Below are 23,709 nucleotides of genomic sequence, written 5' to 3' on the forward strand. Positions count from 1 at the left end.
GCTGAATATACGGTATGCAATACTATACCCGGCCCGTTTGAAAATCGAACACAACGGGAAGCCTAAGAACTTTGAGACCCCTGCAGACATGGCCAGCTTTTGCAAGAAACTATCGAATGGCTACCCTGCCATTCACGGCGCTGATGACTGACCATGCTTACTCCATCATACATTGGTACGGGAGACTTGGGCGTTGGATTGTGCTAGCTGCCTGGAACATCACAGATTCTGCAAATAGGGAGGGCCCGGATGCTGGGCAATTATACCAACTGATTTGACCTCTACCTGCACCATCGCTAATTGTAACGGGCGACATCATTTTCTTATCCTTGCTTTCCTATTTTGTTCAATTTTGGCCGCTGTCTGCTGGGTCGCCTCTGCACCCCATTGGTATATACCATTATCATAAGTTTGGGGCTCCTTTGTTGTTTGTTACTGATGGTTGGGATTCGCAGGATGTTTTTGTATATAGTATGGGTGGGGTGAGGGGGGCATCTGTGTTTCTCGGGATGGATGATGTTTAAGTGTTTCGCTTGTCTGTACTGTAAAGTCCCACGATGCCACAAGTCAACCCTATTAGCAACTGCATCTGTTACTGCATTCATGCACACACTTTATCCCCAGCCACATTTTCACACAGACATGTGACTTAACTAAACCCCTGGAGATATCCTGTATGAACTTGAATATTTGTGGCATTAATAATCCACGTAGGGCAAACAAGTTCTGCCGTACTTGAGCAGACATGGAGTTAAAATTACCTATCTGCAAGAAACGCATTTACTCCCTGGCTCCCCCTCAGTATTTGCTAAATCCAGGGACATGCACCGCTATTTCTCCTCCTATAGCACGTACTCATGGGGCACTTGCATACTCCTACATAAAAGCGTCCCCTTTCACTTATACACATCTCACTCCGACCGAGAAGGTCGCTACATCATCCTCCATGGTCTTCTTGCTGATAAGCAGGTCCTATTGGTGAATGAGTATGGTACCACTTAGACGACCCAGCCTTCTTTCAAGACATATATAACCGCATGAGCCGTGCAGATGTCGATCAGATAATAATGGGGGGCGACTTCAATTTAACTCAGTGCCCACAGTTGGACTACTCTAGTGTACGCCCCAGTGACAAACAGAAAGCTAGGGCTTTACTCAGACATATTACGGATACATATGTGCTGCGTGATTCCTGGCGTTCCCAATGCCCCTCTGACTCGGGTTTCACCTTTTGCTCATCACCCCATGCAGTCTAGACAAGGTTGGACTGCTGACTTCTATTGGCCAATATCCTACACTGGGCATCCGAGGTGACTGTACTGCCTCGTAGCCTCTCCCATCATAGCCCGGTCTTACTACATCTTGCCATTCCATACAGCTATGAAGCCGAAAAGCACTGGTGACGCAATCCATGATCAAGTATTCAAGGGCGAAATGCTAGCAGCAGTAGTAGAATACTTTATAATAAATACCGGCACTGTTAATACACAAGCTACACTCTGGGAGGCCTTTTAGGCCTACATTCGTAGGATAAGCATATCCAAACAATTTGGCATACTGCCCGATATACGTCACCAAATGCAACGCATTGACTAGGAAATGCAAAACAGACGCAGTGGTGGTAATGCATGGAAGACAGACTTCACCGTCGGGCACTCATAAAGACAGAATTCCCGACTGAGAGACCTCATATTTGGGGAAATATGCTAGGATGCGTCGGTATGGAGAGGGTGAGCGACCTGGCCGCACACTGGCCAGACTGCTGCTTCAACGGAGCAACTGACTATATCACTGAGATCCAAGCTGACACAGGCGTGCGAATATTGGGTACTGAGGGAGTAAAGGCTACATTTCTGAATTATTATAAATGCTTATACACCTCCTGCACCCCAGAAAACCTCTCCGTAACTTCCTTTATATTTGGAGGAACTAGCGATGGCATGGCTGGCTGGCGGTCAGTAGCAGCTCCTCTGCGAGCCCCTCACAATTCAAGAGTACAAGGAAGCCATCAACAAACTTGACAGTTCCAGGGCTCGATTGCCTCACTGGCGCTTCTACAAAGCCTTTAAAGAACAACTGGCCTTGCAGCTTCTGATATTGTATAATGAAGCTCTATCCACCGGTTTGCTACCACCCGCTTTACAAGAAGCAGTGCTTATTCTACTGTTAAAACCTGGTAAAGAACCCCCTCTGTGTGCCTCTTACTCCCATCTCGCTCTTTAATCTTGATAATAAAATATTAGCCAAAGCCCTGGCAACTAGGTTGGCCTTTCTAATGGAACAACTTATCTCATCAGTACATATACGTTTTGTACAGCACAGATTGACCTCACTCAATCTCCGTACAATATTCGTGGTTCCTCACAGGATATCTCCGACCATACCTGCAGTGGTGGCCCTTTTAGATGCTGAGAAGGCATTAGATTCTCTCGAATGGCCATTCTAGACAGCAGTCTTAAAGAAACTCGGGATCCCCCCTCCCTTCCTGTCCACGATTATGTTGCTATACTCCGAACCTCTGGCTCGTATACGGATTAATGGATCACTAACCGAACCGTTCCCTGTTGCCAGAGGAATGAGGCCCACTATCCCCCTACTTTTCATTATTGCAATGGACCCTTTTAGTGATCCACATGAAGGCCAGACACCTTCATTGAGGGCTCCAACTCAAACGGGGACCCTTACTTCTTACATTATACGCTGACGATATCCTTCTCTTTATAAGGCACCCTGCTGACAACCTCTCTCCCCGGTGAAGGAGATAGTGCGTGTTGGCGATCTCTTGGGCTTGCAGATTATGTGGGCCAAATAGGAGCTCTTCCACTCACAGATGCCACTGAACTGGTCTCGACCGGTCACCCTCTTAAGTGGATGGAGGTACATATCAGATATCTTGGCATTCCGCTACACAGGGGAAAGCACCAGATATTGCAATTAAATTATGGACCCGCAGTGGCGGACCTAGAAGTTTAAGTTGGCGCCAACCCCGGACTCCATCTCGACGTGGACAAAAGTTGGACCGGTGTCATCCAATGCCGGACCCGGCGCCGACGGGTACTTTTGTGCCCCTGTTCACTCCTGGAGCCTCTTTTCAACCTGAGTGGTAACCAGATGATGAGGAGGAGGACTGGGAGGGGTCAGGGGACCCTTTAACTGATCAGCTAGGTTCTGACCAGGACTGGACAGCGGAACTGGGGGATGCCAGTGTGGTCTTGACACTTCACCTGACCTGGTCATGTTGTCTCCTCCTACCGTGGCTACGGAAGAGGGAGCGTCGTACGCAGTGGTGTTGCGTATGGCGGCTGAGGCTCTTTACCTCGAGCTTCCTACTGTGGCGGTCAGGTCTAACCTCCTGACAGAGGTGCTTCAACTAGCTGAGAGCTCTTCAGAGCCCGTGCTGCAGCTCAATGAGGCCCTCACCGACCTCCTTTTGGGCACGTGGTCCAGGCCCAACACGGGGGCTCCTGTGGACAGGATGATTGCCCGACACCACTGCCCGGCTCCGGGCGACCCCACTTTTCTCTCCCAACACCCCACCCCGGAGAGCTTGGTAGTCCAAGCCTCCACTTCCAAAAGCACCTTCCCTACCGCTCCACCGGAAAGGGAATCCAAGAAGCTGGACCACCATGTTAAGAACTGCGATCTGTAAACACCGCATGTCTCTTGGGCCGTTATTCCAATTCGGTGTGGGATACGATGGCGCAGGTGCTGCCTCAGTGTCTGGAGGAGGCCAGGGCAGTGTTCTCTCATGCTGTTGCCACCGGGACGGACGCAGCAAAGTTTACAATACGTTGCAAGTCGAGAGGTGGATTAAACTGCCAATTTCAATGGCTGGCCGTAGGGAGCGATCATTAAGATGATTGTGCTCCCCCTGTTTCTATACCCCTTCCTCCATATTCTAATACTGATTCCAAACTCCTTTTTCCAAACCCTGCGCAGTCATCTCCTTCATTTGATTTGGGCAGACAGCCGACCCAGCCTACGCTGGGACACTCTGACATTACCATAAGAGCGCGGCGGCCTGGGCGTGCCTGACCTCCAGCTATATCACTTGCCAGCTCAATGCCAATACACACATAGATGGTACCATCCGGATGCATGCATCCCCATCCGGAAGCCAGAACTGGACCAGCTGCGGGGCCTTCCACACTCCGCTGTGCTACCTAAGGGTATACCCTTAGACACTGCTGACATTATGACATTATCAACGACCTGCTAGGCCTGGCAAACGCTATGCCATAAACTGGGTGGTGGCCCCCTCTACTCCCCAGCTCTCCCTCTGAAAAACAATCCATGGCTCCCACTTACACACGAACGACTCATACAGCGCACATTACTTCATTATAACATACATACCCATAGGAGATCTTTCCCCAACTGCCATGTATTTCAAATGGCTGACGACCGCCGATTCCACGATATACCATACATGCATCGTTTTATATTCCAGCGACTCTATGCCACCCTGCAACCCCCTCGCTCCGGAAGAGTTCACGCCATTAACACTTGTAATATTGAACACAGATAGTGCCCACCTGACATCAAGACTATACCATGCATGTCTGTCATTGGAACCGGACAGAACTATCAGAGTGTGGGAGGCATGGGCGCTGGACCTTGGCATTCCCTCAACAGACAAAATGTGGTCTTACTGCTGCACACAAATGCAGAAAATATCGCTCAGAGACATAAATTACTACATTTCAAGTGTCTACACCGCGATTACCTTACCCGTTGGATATCGCCAAGTATGATACCAATAGGCCAAACTGTTGTTCCAAATGCTAGGCCCGCTGCGGACTTTGCCCATCTCACATGGAAATGTCCCACCATTTCTGCATACTGGATCTCCGTCTACTCACATATCACAACAATACTAGGTACCACCCTACAACAAGATCCAGCGGTGGCACTAATGGGCCACACTGCCGACCTTCCCTGATCAGTGCACAGACTCGCCTCAATGCCCTGTCTATTGGCGAAACATGAGATCACGGTTCATTGGGGCAATGCGCTACCTCCCTCCTCTACTGCTTGGCTCAAGCACATGTCACAATGCGACAGCATCAGTTCAGATTATGCAGTCCTCCAGCCCCCAAAAAGAACTATTGATGGACGGAACGCAGAACAAATCAAAACATTCACCCCCAGTCAAGAGATCTGGGTTAAATCCATCATTCTTTTGCTCACCATGCCACCCCAGTTTAGACCTGGCCATATGCAAATCAGTCTTGACCCTGTGCCTCATGGGAACAGTCATGGGACCAGAAACCGGTCCTAGGATGCTTGTTTCCAGTCCAGGGAGGAGCTGGCTTGGCAGTTCGGGCTGGACTGTTCCCATGAGGCACAGGGTCAAGACTGACTTGCATATGGCTGGGTTCAAACTGGAATGGCATGGTGAGCAAAAAAACGATGGATTTAGGCCCAGATCTCTGAACTGGGGTGAATGTATGACATTGTTCTGCATTCTGTCCATCAACTGTTGTTTTTGCATTTGTCACCCCGAGTGGGACGGGTATGCTCAGACGTGAGTCCCGTACTCTCCATGCCCCTGGAATCAAGCTATCCTGGCTTAAGAGGGGTGAAACCCTGTAACCGGTCCTAGGATGCTTGTTTCCAGTCCAGGGAGGACCTGGCTTGGCAGTTCGGACTGGACTGTTCCCATGAGGCATAGGGTCAAGACTGATTTGCATATGGCTGGGTTCAAACTGGAATGGCATGGTGAGCAAAAAACGATGGATTTAGGCCCAGATCTCTGTACTGGTCCTCCAGCCCCGACATCACGCCCTATTGATATCTGGCAACCCTTGCGTGACTATCTAAATACCCTTGAGCAAGATACTACTGACCGCTGAGCTTCCTCCCCCATTAACACCTTTAGGCCTGCTTTATAAACCCGTCCTACTTTGGTTTCTGTAACAAGCCCTTCACATCAGGATATCTCCCCGTTCATCTCTATGCTTTATTGTCATGTATTCCGAAACAGAGCTACTATGACACTGAATTGATACATGTTAACTATAGACTGTTGTTAATCCCATGTTTGCAAAGAAAAACCAATAAAAACACGTTGTGTGTGTGTATATATATAATTCACTTAAAAAACCATAGGTTTCACACAAGTTATAGTTAGCTGTACATTTCACTCGTAAAAAAACCAATGAAATTCCACGTTATAGTTAGATCAGGTAACTATAACTTGCGCGCCCACAAAAAACTGCTGATGACGTCACATATTACATCACTTATGACATGGTCAGTGACATCACTCATGACATCAATGATGACATCTGAAATGACACATTGTGCATTGTGGTCGCGCAAGTTATAGTTACCTGATCTAACTATAACGTGGAATTTCATTGGTTTTTTACGAGTGAAATGTACAGCTAACTATAACTTGTGTGAAACCTATGGTTTTTTAAGTGAATTTGCAAGGTTTTTTAAATGCTAATTCCTAACTATAACGTGTGTGAAACCTATGGTTTTTTCAGTGAAGTTTTTTTAAATGCTAAGATATGTATTTATTTTTAATTTTTGCGCGCACGGTGCGCTTCGCGCAACGTGCGCGCGCTGTGGGCACTCGGTGCGCTTCGCGCACCGAGCGCCCACGTTGCGCATTTCATACCGTGCACACCTCGCCATTTTTTACAAAATATCATTTGTTTTTTTCTCCCTTGGGGGTCCTTAGATTTATATATTAAATGTGATTGTTAATTCTTTTTTTTTTATTCTTTTTTATCGTACGCGTACGGTAAGCTTACCGTACGCGCACTCCGCGATTTTTAAAAAAAAATTATTACATTTATTTTTCATACTTTTTGGTCCTTCGTGAACCCCCTGACGAACGCTAGGGGGTCTGCAACTCTCTTCGTTGCCCCCTTTTCATGTTATCAACCTTTGTTTTTCAGTGCGAGAGACAGAAAATGGCGGCCGATACTTTCTGATTTCGACCGATTCGAATGTTTACAGTCATGTAACCACCAATCAGAATTGAGCTCGCGCACGGCACCGTACGCGTACGGTAAGCTTACCGTAAGCGCATGGAGCGCGCCTATAGATATATATATTGATTTAAATGCTATTTTCTCAGGACCTACTGAACCGATTTACACCAGACCTGCAAAAGGCACATCCCTGACCTGAGGACTACCTCTCTGCCCAATTTCAAGTAATTCTGTTCAGCCGTTCGGGCTGTAGCTCGGACTAAAGGTCCTATGGGAAAATGCATGGGGAAAACGCGTTTTGGGACCCCCCTTTTTTCACAGCCCCCGCTTGATGTATCCCCCCGAGACTTTCAGGGTAGGAGCGGAGCATAGCGCCCCATTAGTTTTGAAAAATTTGCGAGGATTCGTCAACCGGCGCCAAAGTTATTCCAAATAGAATGTTGCGGATTTCCTATGGAAACACGGTCCTAACTATAACTATCTACTGGCGACCAGTAGATAATATATATATATATATATATATATATATATATATATATATATATATATATATATATATATATATTATACAATTATGGGAATACTCCATTCTTTCTCGAAATAGACATCCAGCACTCCAAGTCAAAAGTTTTTGGCACTCGGTCTTTTTATTCCTTACACACGAGGAAAAACATCTACGCGTTTCAGCAGACTCACGCTGCCTTGTTCACGATGATATATATATATATATGCTGAATGCTCATTGCTATCACAATGATAAGATTTTGAAGGCTCTTTAACTGCATTTCACCTTTAACTTGCCTGGCAGTAGACCTAGTTTCTACAATATTTCTGAATCGCCATAAGAGGCATCATGTTTCCTAGCATTAGTATACCTACCAGAAATATCTGCCTTGCGTTCAATCGCTTATACTTCTTCAAGAGCTGAATCCTTATTACTCCAGAAATGTTCCTGCACAGCAGTATCACCAGCAAGCATTACTAATTGTTCTATAATTAAAACATTGAGTAAAGCACCATATTTACAGTCAATAGCTATTTTTTTCCAATTAGTAATATATTCGTCAATGGATAAATTGTTGGTGTTTTTCCCTTGGGAGAATTTATATCAGGTAACACCAATACAGACTTTCAATTCAAAGTAGTTATCTAAATATGTATATAAGATGTAAAAACTTTAACGTCTCCCACTATTACAGTTTCGGTTATTTTGTTAAAAATGTTCAACTCCTGATGTCCCAAAGAATGCAAACAAATTATTTGTTTTCCTGTTCAGGAAACATACTGCCCTGTTCATCAATAGCAGACAAGCAATTTAAAAATATTACTTTCATTTGTTACAGTGTAAAGAGGGTTCTTTGATTTCTGGCCAGAATACTTGTGGTGGACTGACTGAAACATTTTAGTGGTTCATGATAATACCTTCAATCAAACTGGTCATTGTCCACACTTCACTAATGTACTGGACTAGTTCACAGTCCAAACTTCACCATTAGAAGGCGCACATTCAAGGAAAAATACCAACATTCCAACCTAGTCAAAGCAAAATTATAACATCACTAACTAGTATAAAACGTGACTTGTGATAACAAACAAGAGATCAGCAGATGGAATCTCACCTTCAGTTGTATGTTGCTCAGGTATGCCAATAATTGTACTTTTCTAAGTAGGTATTAAGCACCACTTTATTTCCCTTCTAAATTAAATTGTAGTAACTCGAGCACTGCAGTGCCAGGACGCTGCTCACTAGGATAAAAATAAAATGGCTGCCACAGAAACTCACAAACAGTAACGTTATATGAGGTGGGACGTTGTCAGCAGTGATGTGCCTTGTAACCACTGCAGTAATAGTCGCATGATGAGAGATACCAGCATGAACTTAAGGGTGAGCCACCAACTGCTGATTCTAGGCACATGCAAACAGATACCAGTGCAAATTCCAGCTCAAGCCTCCCAACGTCAATTCTCACCAAATGTCACAATTCCACACAAAATAAAAAGGTGGCTCAATCATTTTCCTGTCCTCAAATGTAGTGGAGAAATCAGTTTGAGCTTTTTACTAGGCAAATCCTTTGTGATACGTGTGGGTCTTTTTCCAGTTACTTCCGACAGTCGCCACTTTGTTATGTATAAATACTTGCACACAATATCTTCAAAGCGAGAGATTATTCAGTAAACTGGGGGCACCTTTCTCCACAGCAATTACTTCTCCATCTTCCCATGGAGGTTCCATCCATTACAAAATTGACTCTCAAGATGTTACATCTGCAACATTCCACTCACCCTAACCCCATAAAAGAGGGGGAACAGGTCTCAATAATAATTTAGCAGAGGAGTCGCAATATTCAGAAGTGACAGTGGTTCAGATAAATGTGAAAGAGCATTAATTTCAACAAGCAAACGGACATGAACAGAGAAAATCTAACCATTCCCGGCACGAGAACCAGTCTTGCTTCCGATCACCCTGCAGCGGAGAGACTGCCACCTTACACATATTAGATGATACTCTCTTGACCAGAGATGGAAGAAGACCTCTGCCTCCTTATACTGCAGGGCCTCTCAGCTGCCTATGACACAGTCGACATCCCACCCTCATAGGCACCCACTGGTTGTGAATGGGATTCATTGACAAAGTCCTTCACTGGTTCTCCTGCTACCTTTCAAACTGACACCATTTTGTTTGCATGGGCACATCCTGGTCACTATCATTTGTGGAGTCCCCCAGGATTCGACACGGTCGCCTGTAATGTTCAACACTTACATGGAGTTGGTTGGTTCTCTATTTGCAGATAACAGAATCAAGAGTAACTAATATACTGATGATACACAACTCTTGTTTAAATTTTCCTCAGATTCAGACATCCTCAAACCTTTGCTTGCACATTATCCAGACCTAGATGTCGAGCGCCTACTTGAAGCTCAACCCATCCAAGACAGCATTCCTGTTACTTGCCAAGAACAACAAACAAGCTACAGTGCAAATCTGCCTCAATTTCATGAACCGTGACCTCTTTGAACCCCAACTCTCACAAAATGCCAAGGCACTTGGGTTTACCCTAGACACCAATAAAGAACAAAAGAGGGTACCTGAATTATGAAATGTAAGGAGAGGAAGGCAGGGTACAATATAACAAAAAACAGAGAACCTCTCCTTAACATATAGTTCTAGAACAGGTACTACCTCAACCTTCAACAATATATTGTTCCACAAGATATTGATTCATATTCAATTTTTTATTTATCAAAAATATATTTTTATATGTTCATTTATTTAAGTGAATAACATCAACATAAATTCATATATGAGTGCAAAACCTGGGTCTCAATGGAACTCAAACCATGCACTCGGTCAATATCAAACATACCACTACATTCATACCATACACTATCATACTATCAAACATAACTAAACAGAGTAATGCCTATCATAAATACATTACATCAATAAAAACATAAAGAGAAAAGAAGCGCCGACGCGCATTTCGGAAGGGGGTCCACAAAACCCCAAATTCCTTCGTCAGGGCGCAGTTGATCAATTAAGCATTGGAAGATAGGAAAAAGTACAGAAAACTTCAATAGGTTTCTTATGCGTAGTGCATAGTGGGATTCTATATCCTAATGCTTTGAGCTATATTCAGAAGTGACAGTGGTTCAGATAAATGTGAAAGAGCATTAATTTCAACAAGCAAACGGACATGAACAGAGAAAATCTAACCATTACCGACACGACAACCAGTCTTGCTGCAGCGGAGAGACTGCCACCTTACACAGAGTAGATGATACTCTCTTGACCACAGATGGAAGAAGACCTCTGCCTCCGGATACTGCAGGGCCTCTCAGCTGCCTTTGACACAGTCAACATCCCACCCTAATAGGCACCCACTGGTTGTGAATGGGATTCATTGACAATGTCCTTCACTGGTTCTCCTACCACCTTTCAAACCGACACCATTTTGTTTGCATGGGAACATCCTGGTCATTATCATTTGTGGAGTCCCCCAGGATTCGACACGGTCGCCTGTAATGTTCAACATTTACATGAAGTTGCTTGGTTCTCTATTTGCAGATAACAGAATCAAGATGATACACAACTCGTTTAAATTTTCCTCCGATTCAGACATCCTCGAACCTTGCTTGCACATTATCCAGACCTAGATGTCCAGCGCCTCCTTGAAGATCAACTCATCCAAGACAGCATTCCTGTTACTTGCCAAGAACACAAACAAGATACAATGCAAATCTGCCTCAATTTCATGAACCGTGACCTCTTTGAACCCCAACTCTCACAAAATGCCAAGGCACTTGGGTTTACCCTAGATGCCAACCTCACTCTCAAGAAAATCACTGATAGACAAAAAAACAAACAAAAAAAAAAAACGGCATGTACTCTCTCTCCTAGAAAGAGTCAAACCGTTTCTTCCAAAAAGCAGCTTCAGAACCGCATTTCAAGCGGTTTGAATTCTTGCATCTGGATAGTGTTAATACACTATTTCGTAGCCTCCCACTAGCACCCCGTAGGGGCATCCTACATGCCACAGCACATCTCATCCAGGCCCTGAAGAAGAAATATGTTCACATTACTCCATCCTGATGAAACTCTGTTGGCTCCCATTGCCAGCCCGCACCATCTTGAAAACTGTCTGCATCATTAACAAAGCCATCACGACTATCACCCCTGTCTATCTTGCCGACAAGCTCACCACCTCTGGCAGTTCGCTGCACAATCGCAGCCAGGACACCATCAAACTGCAAATAGAAGTGCAGGTTACTCTGTATCAGATTACCTGCTTGTTTCTGAGAAGTGCCAGTACTCTCCAATTAAAAGTATTATGCCTCTCGAGAAGTGCAGGTACTCTACCTCTCAAACTAAAAAGTACCGGTCCATTTAAAGCACTGGGTGCCCTTCCGAGGTCAGTAATGGAGGGACATAGCACTATATGTTCGATGACAATGCCAACATTCAAAAAAAGAAAAAACAGAGACTATTCCAGACTTAACCAGTGGGTGGTGGCATAATGCACTTCATTTGAATCCAGAAAGATTCACGCTGCAAAACAACTGCAATTCACGGGTCCTTGGTAATCACTCACTTACAGATGTCTAGGTTTCCTATGACAAGAGACAGGAGTCTGGACCGCCTTACTTGCTCAGACAATAGATTGTTGTAGTGTTAGCTGTCTGAACCAAAAGGGATTCTGGTTTGAACTCTGGGAGAAAAGACTTGAAAGCCAGGTGAAGAGCTCTGAATTCTAGAAGATTTATGTGGTATGTCGATTCCTTCTGACACCATGTTCCTTTCACTTAAAGGCCATCGAAATACAAATTCCATTCCCTATTAGGAGGCACCTGTGACAGCTGTGTGATGGAATATCCTGGTGAAATGCAATGTCCTTCAACAGGTACTTCTGAACAAAGCCTCCACCTTGGCCTTGAGACCGCTTTCGTCTTTTTGATGACAAGCATCTTCTGTTCCACATTGATCGTTGACGTTCTTCTTTTCAGCATCAAAGGCTCCGCTTCGCGGTATTGCTTCTCGTACCTGCTGCACTCTCGGGGGTCGAGGCCGGTTCAGATCGTCTGCTGCCTGCCGTATCCCTAGGTTTTAATCCACAAGCTTTCTGGGCTTGAGTTTGCACTCCGCCACTGTGGACAAATCGTCGCGATCAGTTGAGCAGTTCTTAGCCAACTGATAGTACAGCTATTTCTTTTAGCCAGGATGGGCCACAAGGGACCACTTAGGTCTAGGGACTTGTTGCTTCCACCAGTCTTAGGGTACTCAGTGTCTTTTCCTCCTTCAACGCAGTTCCAGCCAAAATGTGGTCCTAATGTTGGTGATGCAGGATGCCGGGGATGCTGAAATGCGGAATACACAGACGCGATTTGGTGAGTTTTCCTAGGGCCACAGTGAGATCCAAAAACTTCAAGGGTGGTCTCCAGCCTCAGGACTCAATAACACATGATGTACTAAGGGAGTCCAGTGCATCACACAACTCTCGGGTCGGTCCCCTCCTCGGTCACGTGGACCCGGAAATGCGAGACAGCGACGATCACAACAAGTGACGGAGTCCACAAGCGTGATGTCATTTCCTGGTCCCACACAGAAGCAAGCCCAGACAAACAAGTAGACGCCCCTGGCGGCTGCGAACACCTTCAGAGACAGCTCCTCCCGCAGATTGTCAGAATCATCGGAACAGAGCACGGTTCATGCGGACTCCGAAGGCAGCTTAACACTCATTCCTTCTGTGACACCACAAACGGCAGATGAGGTACTGGGATAGCAGTTGATCATGATGGACGCATAGCTGCAAACTGTCTTGGATGGAAGCGCTGCCGGTGCGCTGCTCCCCTACAACTTGCATATCCTTTTGCCTTGTTTCTATATAAGTTACTATGACAAATGTAATCTCCTACATGATGCGCTTGGGCTTTAGGGAGCTCCAGGATATGTGTTGCGTTACACGATGGCTGTGGCTGCCAGTCCCCACTTTGCAATTGATACAGTTTATTGTGTATTAGTTTACTGTTCATCTTGTTTGGTCTGGCTTGTTTTGGGTTGTAGGCATGACCTGGTATTATGTTTAGGTGGGGGGGTTACATGACTCTCGTGCATTAATAGCATTAAGTCTCACAAGACTGCATACTCCCCTGCAAAGTAGAAGAATCACATAATTAAATGGCTCAGCTCATGCTAGACAAATATAAATCTGTAACATGGAACATCCGGGGGTTAGGCTCCATACACAAACGACATAGTGTACACGCATTTTTTCTACACCGAGGGGCTCAGGTGGTCATCCTCCAAGAGTCGCACCTAATGGAAGCAGAGGCCACAAAAATGAGAAAGAAATGGAGAGGCCAAGTCATACTCTGCCTTTGCTCGGGAGGTGACGGTTTGGATAAGAGGGGGGAGTACCATTTGTTGTGCTGGACAAACGAGTAGATACACAGGGCAGGTACATATTCCTATGTGGTACACTAGACAGAATACTGGTTATACTTGGAAACATTTATGCTCCCAATCATGACCAACACAAATATTTCATGAGAGTCTGAACTCAATACTGGCAGGGTGGAAAGCGTTTCCATGGCTCATAGGGGGCAACTGTAATACAGTGATGGACGTCATCTTGGATCGCTCACCTCTTCCCCTGCGGGACAAGATAGCTAACAAGCAGGCAGAAGCCATCTGCGAATGGGTGAAGGGTTGGTCACTGTGTGACACGTGGCGACTACGAAACCCGCTGCACAAGGAATATTCCTTTTTCTCTCCAGTACACCAGAATAGATAGGATCATGTGTTCTACCTCTATAGCTGATCAAATTACAGACACCACACACTAAGCAAAGACCTTCTCAGATCATAACCCCCTGGGGAGAGTTTTTAGTTGGGGCAGAATATCTACCCCAGTCCCCACATGGAGGCTATGGCCTCAAACACTGGAGAACTTGGTGTTTCGCAGCACGCTCTCCACAACACTGCAAAACTACTTTACAGAAATCAGACACACTGCTACCACAATACTGGTCGAGTGGGATGCCGTGAAGGCGGTCGTTAGAGGTGCAGCAATTAGCGCCACAGTGGGAGCCAGACAAGAGGTGCATACAAAGCTACAAGACATAGAGAGCACTATGTCACGACTAGAATAGGAGGTAGCGCGTGACCCCACGAAACAGGCGTCGCTGCAAGAGACACGCATCCAACATGCAGAACTGCTCGAAACGCTGAGACTAATAAACTATAGATCTTACACACAAACACACCATTCGGACGCCAACAAGTCTGGTACCCTCTTAGCAAAACTGATTAGAAACATTCCTCCCACTACTGTTATTAGCAGCATTAAACTGCCGGGAGGGGAGACTGTAGACACACAGGGTGGTATTAGTGACGCCTTCAGTGACTATTACGAGGGGCTGTACAGCGCACCACACTCCTTGGGGGGAGTCTTCCATTGACGAGTTTCTCACGGACCTTCCGTATCCACAACCCCAGACAGGCATGCAGAAGGACCTGGAGGGACCTATTACCAGGGCAGAGATTAAAGCGGCTATAGGCAGACTCTTGCATAATTAAACTTAAGACGGACTGCAGGTGTAATTCTTTGATACATACTCCAAGATATTAATACCGCGCTTGGAGGAGACATCGCTTGAGGTGGGATATCTTCCTTGCACCACTGCCCAGGCACTGGTGGTTGCCTTGCCCAAGCCAGGTAGGGATCCGGCAGACATGTCAGGCTATCGCCCCCTGTCACTGCTCTGTACGTAATATAAAATTTTAAGCAAGGCATTGGCTAACAGAATTCAGCCATACCTTAATAGGTTGATTCATATATATCAGTGTGGGATTATACCAGCTAGGAGTACCTCATAAAACCTTCGCAGACTGCACCAGATCAGGTCTACTGACCTTACACAATATCCGAACGCTGGCTGTATATCCCTGGACATGAGACAAGCATTCGATACATTGTCTTGGGAATATATGTTCAGGGCTATCGCAAGCTTCGGCTACAAACCCCCCCCCCCGCTGCACCCACTGCAAGAGTCCGCACCGGGAAGCTTATCTCCAGGGAATATGGTATCCACAGGGGTACGAGACAAGGTTGTCCCCTGTCCCCGATATTGTTTGTTCTAGCACTGGAGCCATTGGCACTCCGTATAGGGCAAGAGGCCGCACAGTGCAGTAGCCCTATAGGCACATTAACACACCTGGTGCCGGCATATGCAGATGATCTTATCTTATATACGGCAGACTTGTTGGAGGGATTGGACTCGCTTCCCCGTATGTTTGCTGACTTCGAATTGATGTCAGGCTTATCCATCAATGAATCAAAGTCCAATGCCTTTTTCTTTCATGTCCAAATGCACCCAGACTGTATTGCTTTTGGAGAACTTAAGTTGCCAGTAGCCCCACACACCTTTAAATACCTGGGCATTAATGTATATCGTTCACAAGCGGACATGTTGGAGGGCAACCTGGGTAAGGCTATTCGGGGAATACGGTCGCAGGTAGCTTTCTGGACCACGGTGCCCTGATCAGCTATGGGTCGCGTGGCGTTATCTAAGATGGTAGTACTTCCCCGTCTTTTGTATTATTTCGCAAACCTGCCGTTGTTAATACCTGCAAAAACTTTTAATACACTTGACACTATCCTGATAGACTTGATATGGGGTACAGACGTCGTCGAATAAGCCTTAAGAAACTCCAACTCAACACACGGGGCGGCCTGGGGGCGCCAGATTTCAGAGCGTATTACTATGCATGCCAAGTACAGTGGCTGTCCTACTGGGCAGCAGGGCGCAATTTACAGGAAACTGATTACAGCTCCAGGCACATCGAGCAGGGAACACTCCATGCTTTACTTCTGCCACATAGTAAACCACCCCCAGCGCTACCACACCTCCTCCAGACGGCACTACAATGTTGGGGAAAGGCGCTATGATATATATCTCTAGAGGTGGTAGATATGTCGCAAACATTCCATTGGTAGGGGTACCATTGACGAGCGGTAGGCTTAACCCCTGAAGATTACAGACAGAGCAGTATGATCAGAAACGGCATGCAAAGTAATTTAACTAGATGGAGACGGTCAATTGATTTATACACTGCACAACCGGAGGCGGGGTGGGGGGGAATTAGAGGGAAGGAGGGTGGTGTTATTGGGTGTTGATGAGTTATAAGTATTTTGATAAGCGACCTGTACCTTATAGTGTGAGAATACACTGTATAGAAATAATTGTTGAATGTAATTTCTCAGGATAAGCACGATGATGTCTATGTAACATGTTGGATGCAGGCCTTATAAACCAAAGAATTATAACGTTGTATACACAATAAGAACGATGTGCTGATTTGTTTGGTAACAAAAGAAAAGAAAAAAAAACAATAAAGTTTGTTTTAAAAACACAGAAAGGAGTCCAGTGCATGTCCAGTTGCCACTGGTCAACTGGTCACCCAGTTACAGCGGTCGCAGAGGTTTCTTACAGGGGAGTAAATCTTTCTCTTGGGGGACCAGAGTTACTTTAAAGTCAACAGGCCCAACGGACTTGGGGCAACCTCTTGTGGGTCAAGACTCTGCCAACAGGCACTTTTGCGTCCTGCAGAGGGTAGGTATTCCTAGGAAGCTGGGCTCTTAAGGAGTGCAGGTCTCTTTGACTTTTGCTGGTCCTGAAGCAAGGCGACTTAAGAGACACTTAGTCCAACCTGACAAGTGGGGCTCTTTCCCACAAGTGCAAGTGGGCACAGTCCTCTTTACAAGTCCTTCAGGTCCAGCAGGTGCAGCCCAGTCTTTGGTGCACGTTCTCTTTGGTGGGTCAGGGAGCAGCAGGGCAGTCCTTCTTCTGTCTTTTTTCCACCAGTCCAGTAGTGATCTGAGGACTGGGAGTCTGGGGTGCCACTTTTATGCCATCTTCACGTTTGTGGAACGGGAGGACTCATTAGCCATGGGGCAATAGATCCCACGAGGCAACCTTTCTCACTTTACATCACTTTCTGGGGATTTAGCCAACAAACAATAACAGAATACCCTTCTCTACCCAAATCCAGGATGGTGCTAGCCTTCTTTCCCTGTGAGGAGCCCTGGGCACACCCCTTGGGTATACCAAGCATAATGAGTCACTCGTCCTGGAAAACTGGTTCTGTAACAGGTAGTCTCCCTCTGGAGAAGATGCAGGCCAGTCTACCTACAAGAAGGAGCAGCAGGCGAAGGTGTGGTTGCCATTTGCTTCACTGAGACAGTAGCTTTTTGAAGCTGGGCCATCTGTGACCACTGCCCGGCAGTGCTCAGGCTGGAGGAGGTCTCACCTCCTCCCAGCAGCAATTCCCTTAAGTCCCTGTTGCTGAGACCGCTTCACACTAAATGCAGAGGGCAGCAAATTGTCTCCGGTGACAACCGCTGCAGATAGACAGAAATGGTTACTGCTGATTGACAGGAAAGGCTACCAAAGGTTTGGGCAACCCAGTGGTGACTTTCTAAAGCCACCTTCCTGTTCAAAGTTACCTTAAATACAATTTCAGCAATGAGTCTGGCATAATGTAAAGTTTAATTTGGTACCCTGGAGTAATAGCTTTAGTGGCACCCAAATGGAAGTTAGCACTTAGCGTGGTGGCCAGTGAATCGCCATGTTAGTCAAAGGGACCAACAGCCTTGCTTCAATGAAAACAGCAATTTCGTGTTTTCACTGCCAGGGCACGTTAAACACAAAAGGAATATGGCCTTCTTTTTAATATTAACCAGCTTGTCTGGACAGCTATAAAGGCCTTCCTTGGAGGTGAGTTATGAATATTTAAAATTAAAGTTTTGACCTGGAAAAAGGGTTTATTTTGCCATGTTGAGTTGACAGGTTTTAAAGATGCCTGACTAGGCTGCAGTGGTGGCGCAATTAAGTGCTGCAGTCCAGTAGTGACAATTAACTTATTAGCCCTGGGTACGTCTTGTCCCATATACTAGGGACTTATAAGTAAGTTAAATGTGCCAATCAGCTATTAGCCAATTGTACACCCAATTTGTGGGTCAGAGCACATGCCAGGAGTGACTAAGTGTATATCTTGAGTAGGTGTTCAGTGGAAGGCAGGAGTTGTATGCATAGGCTGTGCTGGAATAACCAATAAGGACTTAGCTGGCGCTGTTGGTACAATAACAGATGACAGTGAATTAGAGAGTTCGACCACAGGAGGACTGGCCTATCTGAATTCAAATAAATCCTGAAACATTCTTCAACCAACAAAGAAAGATGAGGCAAGAGTTATGACTGACTTGAAAATGAAGTTTCAACTGTGCATAGAGTTCAGTCTGTCCTAGGGAGAGGAGTTGGCCTAACGGCTAGGGCGGTCGACCTCGAATCTGGGGAACCGGGCTTGAGTCTCGGCAAGGATGCTGAACATCCTGTGATTCTGGGCAAATCACGTAATCTCCCCTTGCCTAACAAAAATGAATGTGTGTCCTCATATAACGCAACTGGTGCTATGTAAAGCGCTCTGATACCCGATAACGGGTCAATTTCACGCTATATAAAACTCAGTAAAAAAAAAAAGAAAAAAACTTCCTGGATCTATTTGACATCAAGCAGCGTTTCGACACTGAATAGTTTGCCATCATATCCCTCATTGACCAGGAACAAAAATGCACAATGTGAAAAGGTCTCTTTTGGCTCTTCTGCCTGAGAGTCGCCCGAGATTGTTGGAACATGGAGGTAAAGGTCATGTGGGTCAGTGGAAACCTTTTTACCACACATAGGGCACTTCACAAAGAGTTAAGGCATTTGTGGGGTCAAAGAAACAGGTTTTCGGTTAGAAAACAGTTTTAACTGATTGAAAAACACAATGGATGTTAAATGATAGTGGGTTTTTTAAAGGTTTTTAGTGACCAAAATTGAGTAAAAGGCCGAGCTCTGTGCACCAGGATCCTTGTTGCGGGAGCACAGACGAGAGCTACTTGTCATTCACAAGGGATGGTGAGATACAATAGGAACAGACTTTTTTGAAGGAGAAGTCAGATTTCCAGGCTTTTGGGGCTGCAGCGTATCTGTCTATATTGTCCCTGTTTTCTTTAATTTCTCCTTTAAGAAAGGTTTGTGAAAAAGCTTTTACTGGTCATTATTTCAATAAGAGCGTCTACCATATTATAATCGATTTCATAATTTGGCTTCTATTTAAATAGTTGGCACACAGTAATATGCATTTTTTTAAAGTGCTCCCGGATCCGTTCTGTTGGGCAGGGGAATGGGGGAGACTATTCAATGTTCATGACTTGCAATGAAGATCAGCTGGAGGAGAACTTTACATTATTATATGTTATGTCTCTCAACAAAATCCCTCTAAACTTTAAGAGATTCCATATTTCTCAATCAGCAATTTTAAGGATATATTGGTGCCCTTTGGCAAATGTAAATATTTGACTCAGTACTAACTGGTCCGCACTGCATGTCCCTTTCCATCTACAGAGTCCAACAGAGCAGTATAACATGTCATATTCCCTAGATAATAGCAAACTCATGGAGATACATATCACTCCTTTGCTCTCTACAATGCTCAGGAATAGTCTGCATTTAAGGTTGTTGCTGTGAACCTCAAAATTTGAAGAACCTGATGGCATTGAATGTGCACATACACACAAGTAGTTAGTGTTTGTGATTTTCCAATGTGCCACTGAATGGATAGATACAGTTTAGGGTTTTTATTTACAAATTAAAAACCAAAGGGGCAAACCTGTTGAGGAATTTTTCTGTGAGATTCTGTTGTTGCTTGGGCCCTTCTTCTTGGTTTACACCACCTTCAAGTAACATTTGCTGGTAGAGTTGCCTCTGTTGTTCTTTCTGCTCCAAGTGCTGCTGGTACCGCATCTTTTGTCTAAAGTACTCTTCAAACTGCTCTGTTGAATCCCGAAGCTAGAAAACAGTACAATAAGAACTTTAAACGCCAACACAAAATCCAGAGACAAACATATAAATATCATAAGCAAACCATGTAAGCCACCATGTTTTTATCATAAATGGAAGTAAGAAAATGCTTACATGCATCATTAAATCCATTCTATTAGCTGGATAATTCTCACTCTTACTTGCTCTTTTAGAGTAGAATGGTGGTAGGTACACTACAGCACATCACATGAAAGAACGGCTGCCATCTTTAAATTCCCACAAGATGCCTCCATAAACAAAAAAACTCGAGAATAATTTCCATATGCAATCAAATATGAATAAAGCACTTGAATAACCCATGTTACACAAAGTAGCATGCCAAAATCATCTATTGTTTTCCCTGTGTTCACTGACAGATGACTGGAAATGCGCCTGCATGCAAAGGAGAGTCTATATTACATGAGGGCTACAGAATCCAAAATCAAAATAATAATGCCTAAGGGACATAAGAGTGCAATAGCAGTCTCTGGACAATCTGTATTGCAGTACTCCCCTATGCTGATTTGCAACGTGTTTCACACATCTTTACATAGAGAAGCACAGAGATCAGACGAGGTGTTGAAACCCACTCTGAAGCATACATCCCGCACATAGTTTATGAGCTGGTAAGCCAACGCCTCTATCCTACTCCTCCCAAGGCCAGTAGTGGTGGTTACCACTGAATTCAGCTGGGGCCCAACAGTGGAAACCTTTCCATATTAGCTTTATATGAAAGATCATATATATTTTGGTATCTCATATGGCAGGTGATCAAAAAACTAACAAAAAACAACAACCAAAAACTCCTAAGCACCACTACTCCTCCCCACACACATCCACTCCTCCTTAACCCCTTGTGTGCCACGCCCTTTCCCTGCCCTGTGCCGGCCGTTACATTAGCGGGCGGGGTTTATGACGAGCTGGACTCGTCATGGGCACAGCGCCACCGGAGCCCATGACGAGTCCAGCTCGTCATGGGCACACAAGGGGTTAAAGATCTAGGTCACCCAGTAAAAAGCGTATTTTGCACCCATGTAAACAACAAAAGGAGGTCATTGTATCCTGAATAAACATGGGATCCAATATTTTAGTTTGTGTCTTTCTTACAAATACCCACATTTCAAGAGTCCTGAAGAAATTCCAGACAGAACACTCAAGTCATGCTGGGGACTCAGGCCAGGATCCACCACTGACGGTTCTTGAAACTACACCATCAGAAGGGGAATGCCTTCCAGCAGCTGGTAAGGCAAGATCCCCCGACTAACAATGACTCAACTTAAGACAATGGTTTCTTAGGCGTTCACCTTTTCTCTTCTAGGGCTTACTTCAGAACATATGGATATTTTGGTGACTGGCGGTAGAGACAATTCGATGTAGGCAAGAACTATTTCACTCAAATAAGAACGGGTCAGAAGTAGTTCGTTCTTCCTCCAATAAGGTGAGTCGAGAGTTATCGGATGACTTCCTGTATTTCTTCTCTTTCACCAAAAAGTCTAGACACAGATGGTGTTTGAACCTAGTCCTCTCCCATATTGTAGATAACACTTTCAAGACCACTGCCTCCTGTGTTCTTTTTTTCCATTTTTATTTAATGTTCAGAGTTGAACAAAGCAACATTAACGTTATAGAGCAGCGTTCAGTGCTTTGTTATTAGTACAATTAGGCTTGTGGATTAACAGCTGCAGTAATAAATCATATCCATCTAGTTTTACAATGCTTTATACATGAGGTGTCAATACGACCATGCAACAACGCTGGCTCTAGATTCTGCAGTGTGCTGAGTTCAACAAGATAAGCATGTCAATGCACAATTTCCCCTACTAGATATGTCCATAATGGGACAAATATCTTTTGGTCGAGATGCTCTTGGAATGCTCTTGGAATCAAATAGCTCACTGCACATGGATAAATCTTTCAAGTGCCTGTCTCTCCCCTAGGACATGGAATCTCTACAAATGTTCTAAATGTTTTATAAACATCTTTCACATACTCCAGTACAGAAGAGCTACAAAAGGACCAAGCGCTGGGCACGCTTCGATAATCACCTCACCTAGGACCTAATGGGACTATTCGAAAAACCAGGTCTGCAGCTTCTTGCAGAATTCAAGAACTAAGGAGGAGGCTTATATGTGCAGTGGCAGGTCGTTCCATGCTTATGAAGTGATGTAGGAAAAGGCTCTACCTCGGGATCTGGTTTGTGAATGGGGGAGCCAGTGGAGCTCCTTCAGGTGTGGTGTAGTGTGAGTGCAGCGTGGGAGGTTGAGAATGGTTCTGGCTGCTGAGTTCTGAATGGTCTCCAGCATTCTGGTGAGTTTTTTTTGCTGATTCCGGCATAGAGGGTGTTACCGTAGTCTAGCTTACTTGTGACCAGCATGTGTGTGACTGTATTCAGGGTAGTGATTCAGAGACATTTGAAAATATTTCTCAGCATCTTAAGGGTATGGAAGCATGCGGTGGTGATGGTATTGACTTGGGTAGTCATGTCGAGCTTGCGGTCAATGATGATCCTGAAGTTCTTAGTGTGGGTGGTGGGGGTTGGTGTTGGTCCTAGCTCTCTTGGCCACTAGCTGGAGTCCTACTGTGATGTGCTGTTCCCGAAGATCTTGACTTCGGTCTTGTCAGTATTCAGCTTTAGACAGTTGGTCCTCAAGTGAATGATTTCAATCATGCAGGCAGTGAACTTGATCTAGGTACTGGGTGCTTTGTCCGTGAGGGAGAGAATGAGTTGTCTGACACCAACGTAGGAGAGGACGTTGATGTTGTGAGAGTGGATGATTCTAGCTAGAGGGATCATGTATGCGTTGAAGAGGGTCAGGCTTAGGGAGCATCCTTGTGGAACTCCACAGATGAGGCTGCGGACACCTGAGGTGTACAGTGCGAGGCTGAATGACTGAGTCCTTCCAGTCAGGAAGGAGCAGATCCATTGGAGTGCATGTTCTTGGATTCCAATGTCGTGTAGGTGTTGGATGAAGATGGGGTGGGAGACTGTCAAATGCTTTAGAGAGGTCCAGGAGGAAGAGGGCTGTTGTGTCTCCTCTGTCAAGTGTCATGTGGACGTCATCCGTGGTGGCGATGAGTTAGGAATCAACATTCTTGGTCACAAATAAGAAGCTGCGAAGCAGTCTCCCTCAGAGATAAGACGCCTCCATAACCACCTCCTGGCTCCAGTGACCAGTGGAAAAAAAAGTGGATCTGCTCTCCCTTGGTTCGTGGCAGAGAATACAAATATGAAGAAGAAAAAAGATTTACTGGGAGCATTCAGGTAAACCGTATACAATCACTTGCGTCACTACAGAACATGAAGAGAACACCTCTAATGTATAGGCATCACAGGCAAACACACTCATTCACACATTCACGC

General features: G+C 45.2%; 1 protein-coding gene across 1 annotated transcript in view; it reads right to left on the minus strand.

Annotated features, from left to right (window-relative positions):
* WDR47 (WD repeat domain 47) overlaps positions 1–23,709 on the minus strand; it is a 294,267-nt gene that overhangs the window by 127,539 nt on the left and 143,019 nt on the right. Inside the window, exon 7 of the mRNA XM_085602213.1 lies at positions 20,158–20,336. Within this exon, the coding sequence (XP_085458339.1) occupies positions 20,158–20,336 (179 nt within the window). The remainder of the gene's footprint in view (positions 1–20,157; positions 20,337–23,709) is intronic.

This window comes from Triturus cristatus, chromosome 4_2, assembly GCF_964204655.1.
Source record: "Triturus cristatus chromosome 4_2, aTriCri1.1, whole genome shotgun sequence".
Taxonomy (NCBI): Eukaryota; Metazoa; Chordata; class Amphibia; order Caudata; family Salamandridae; genus Triturus; species Triturus cristatus.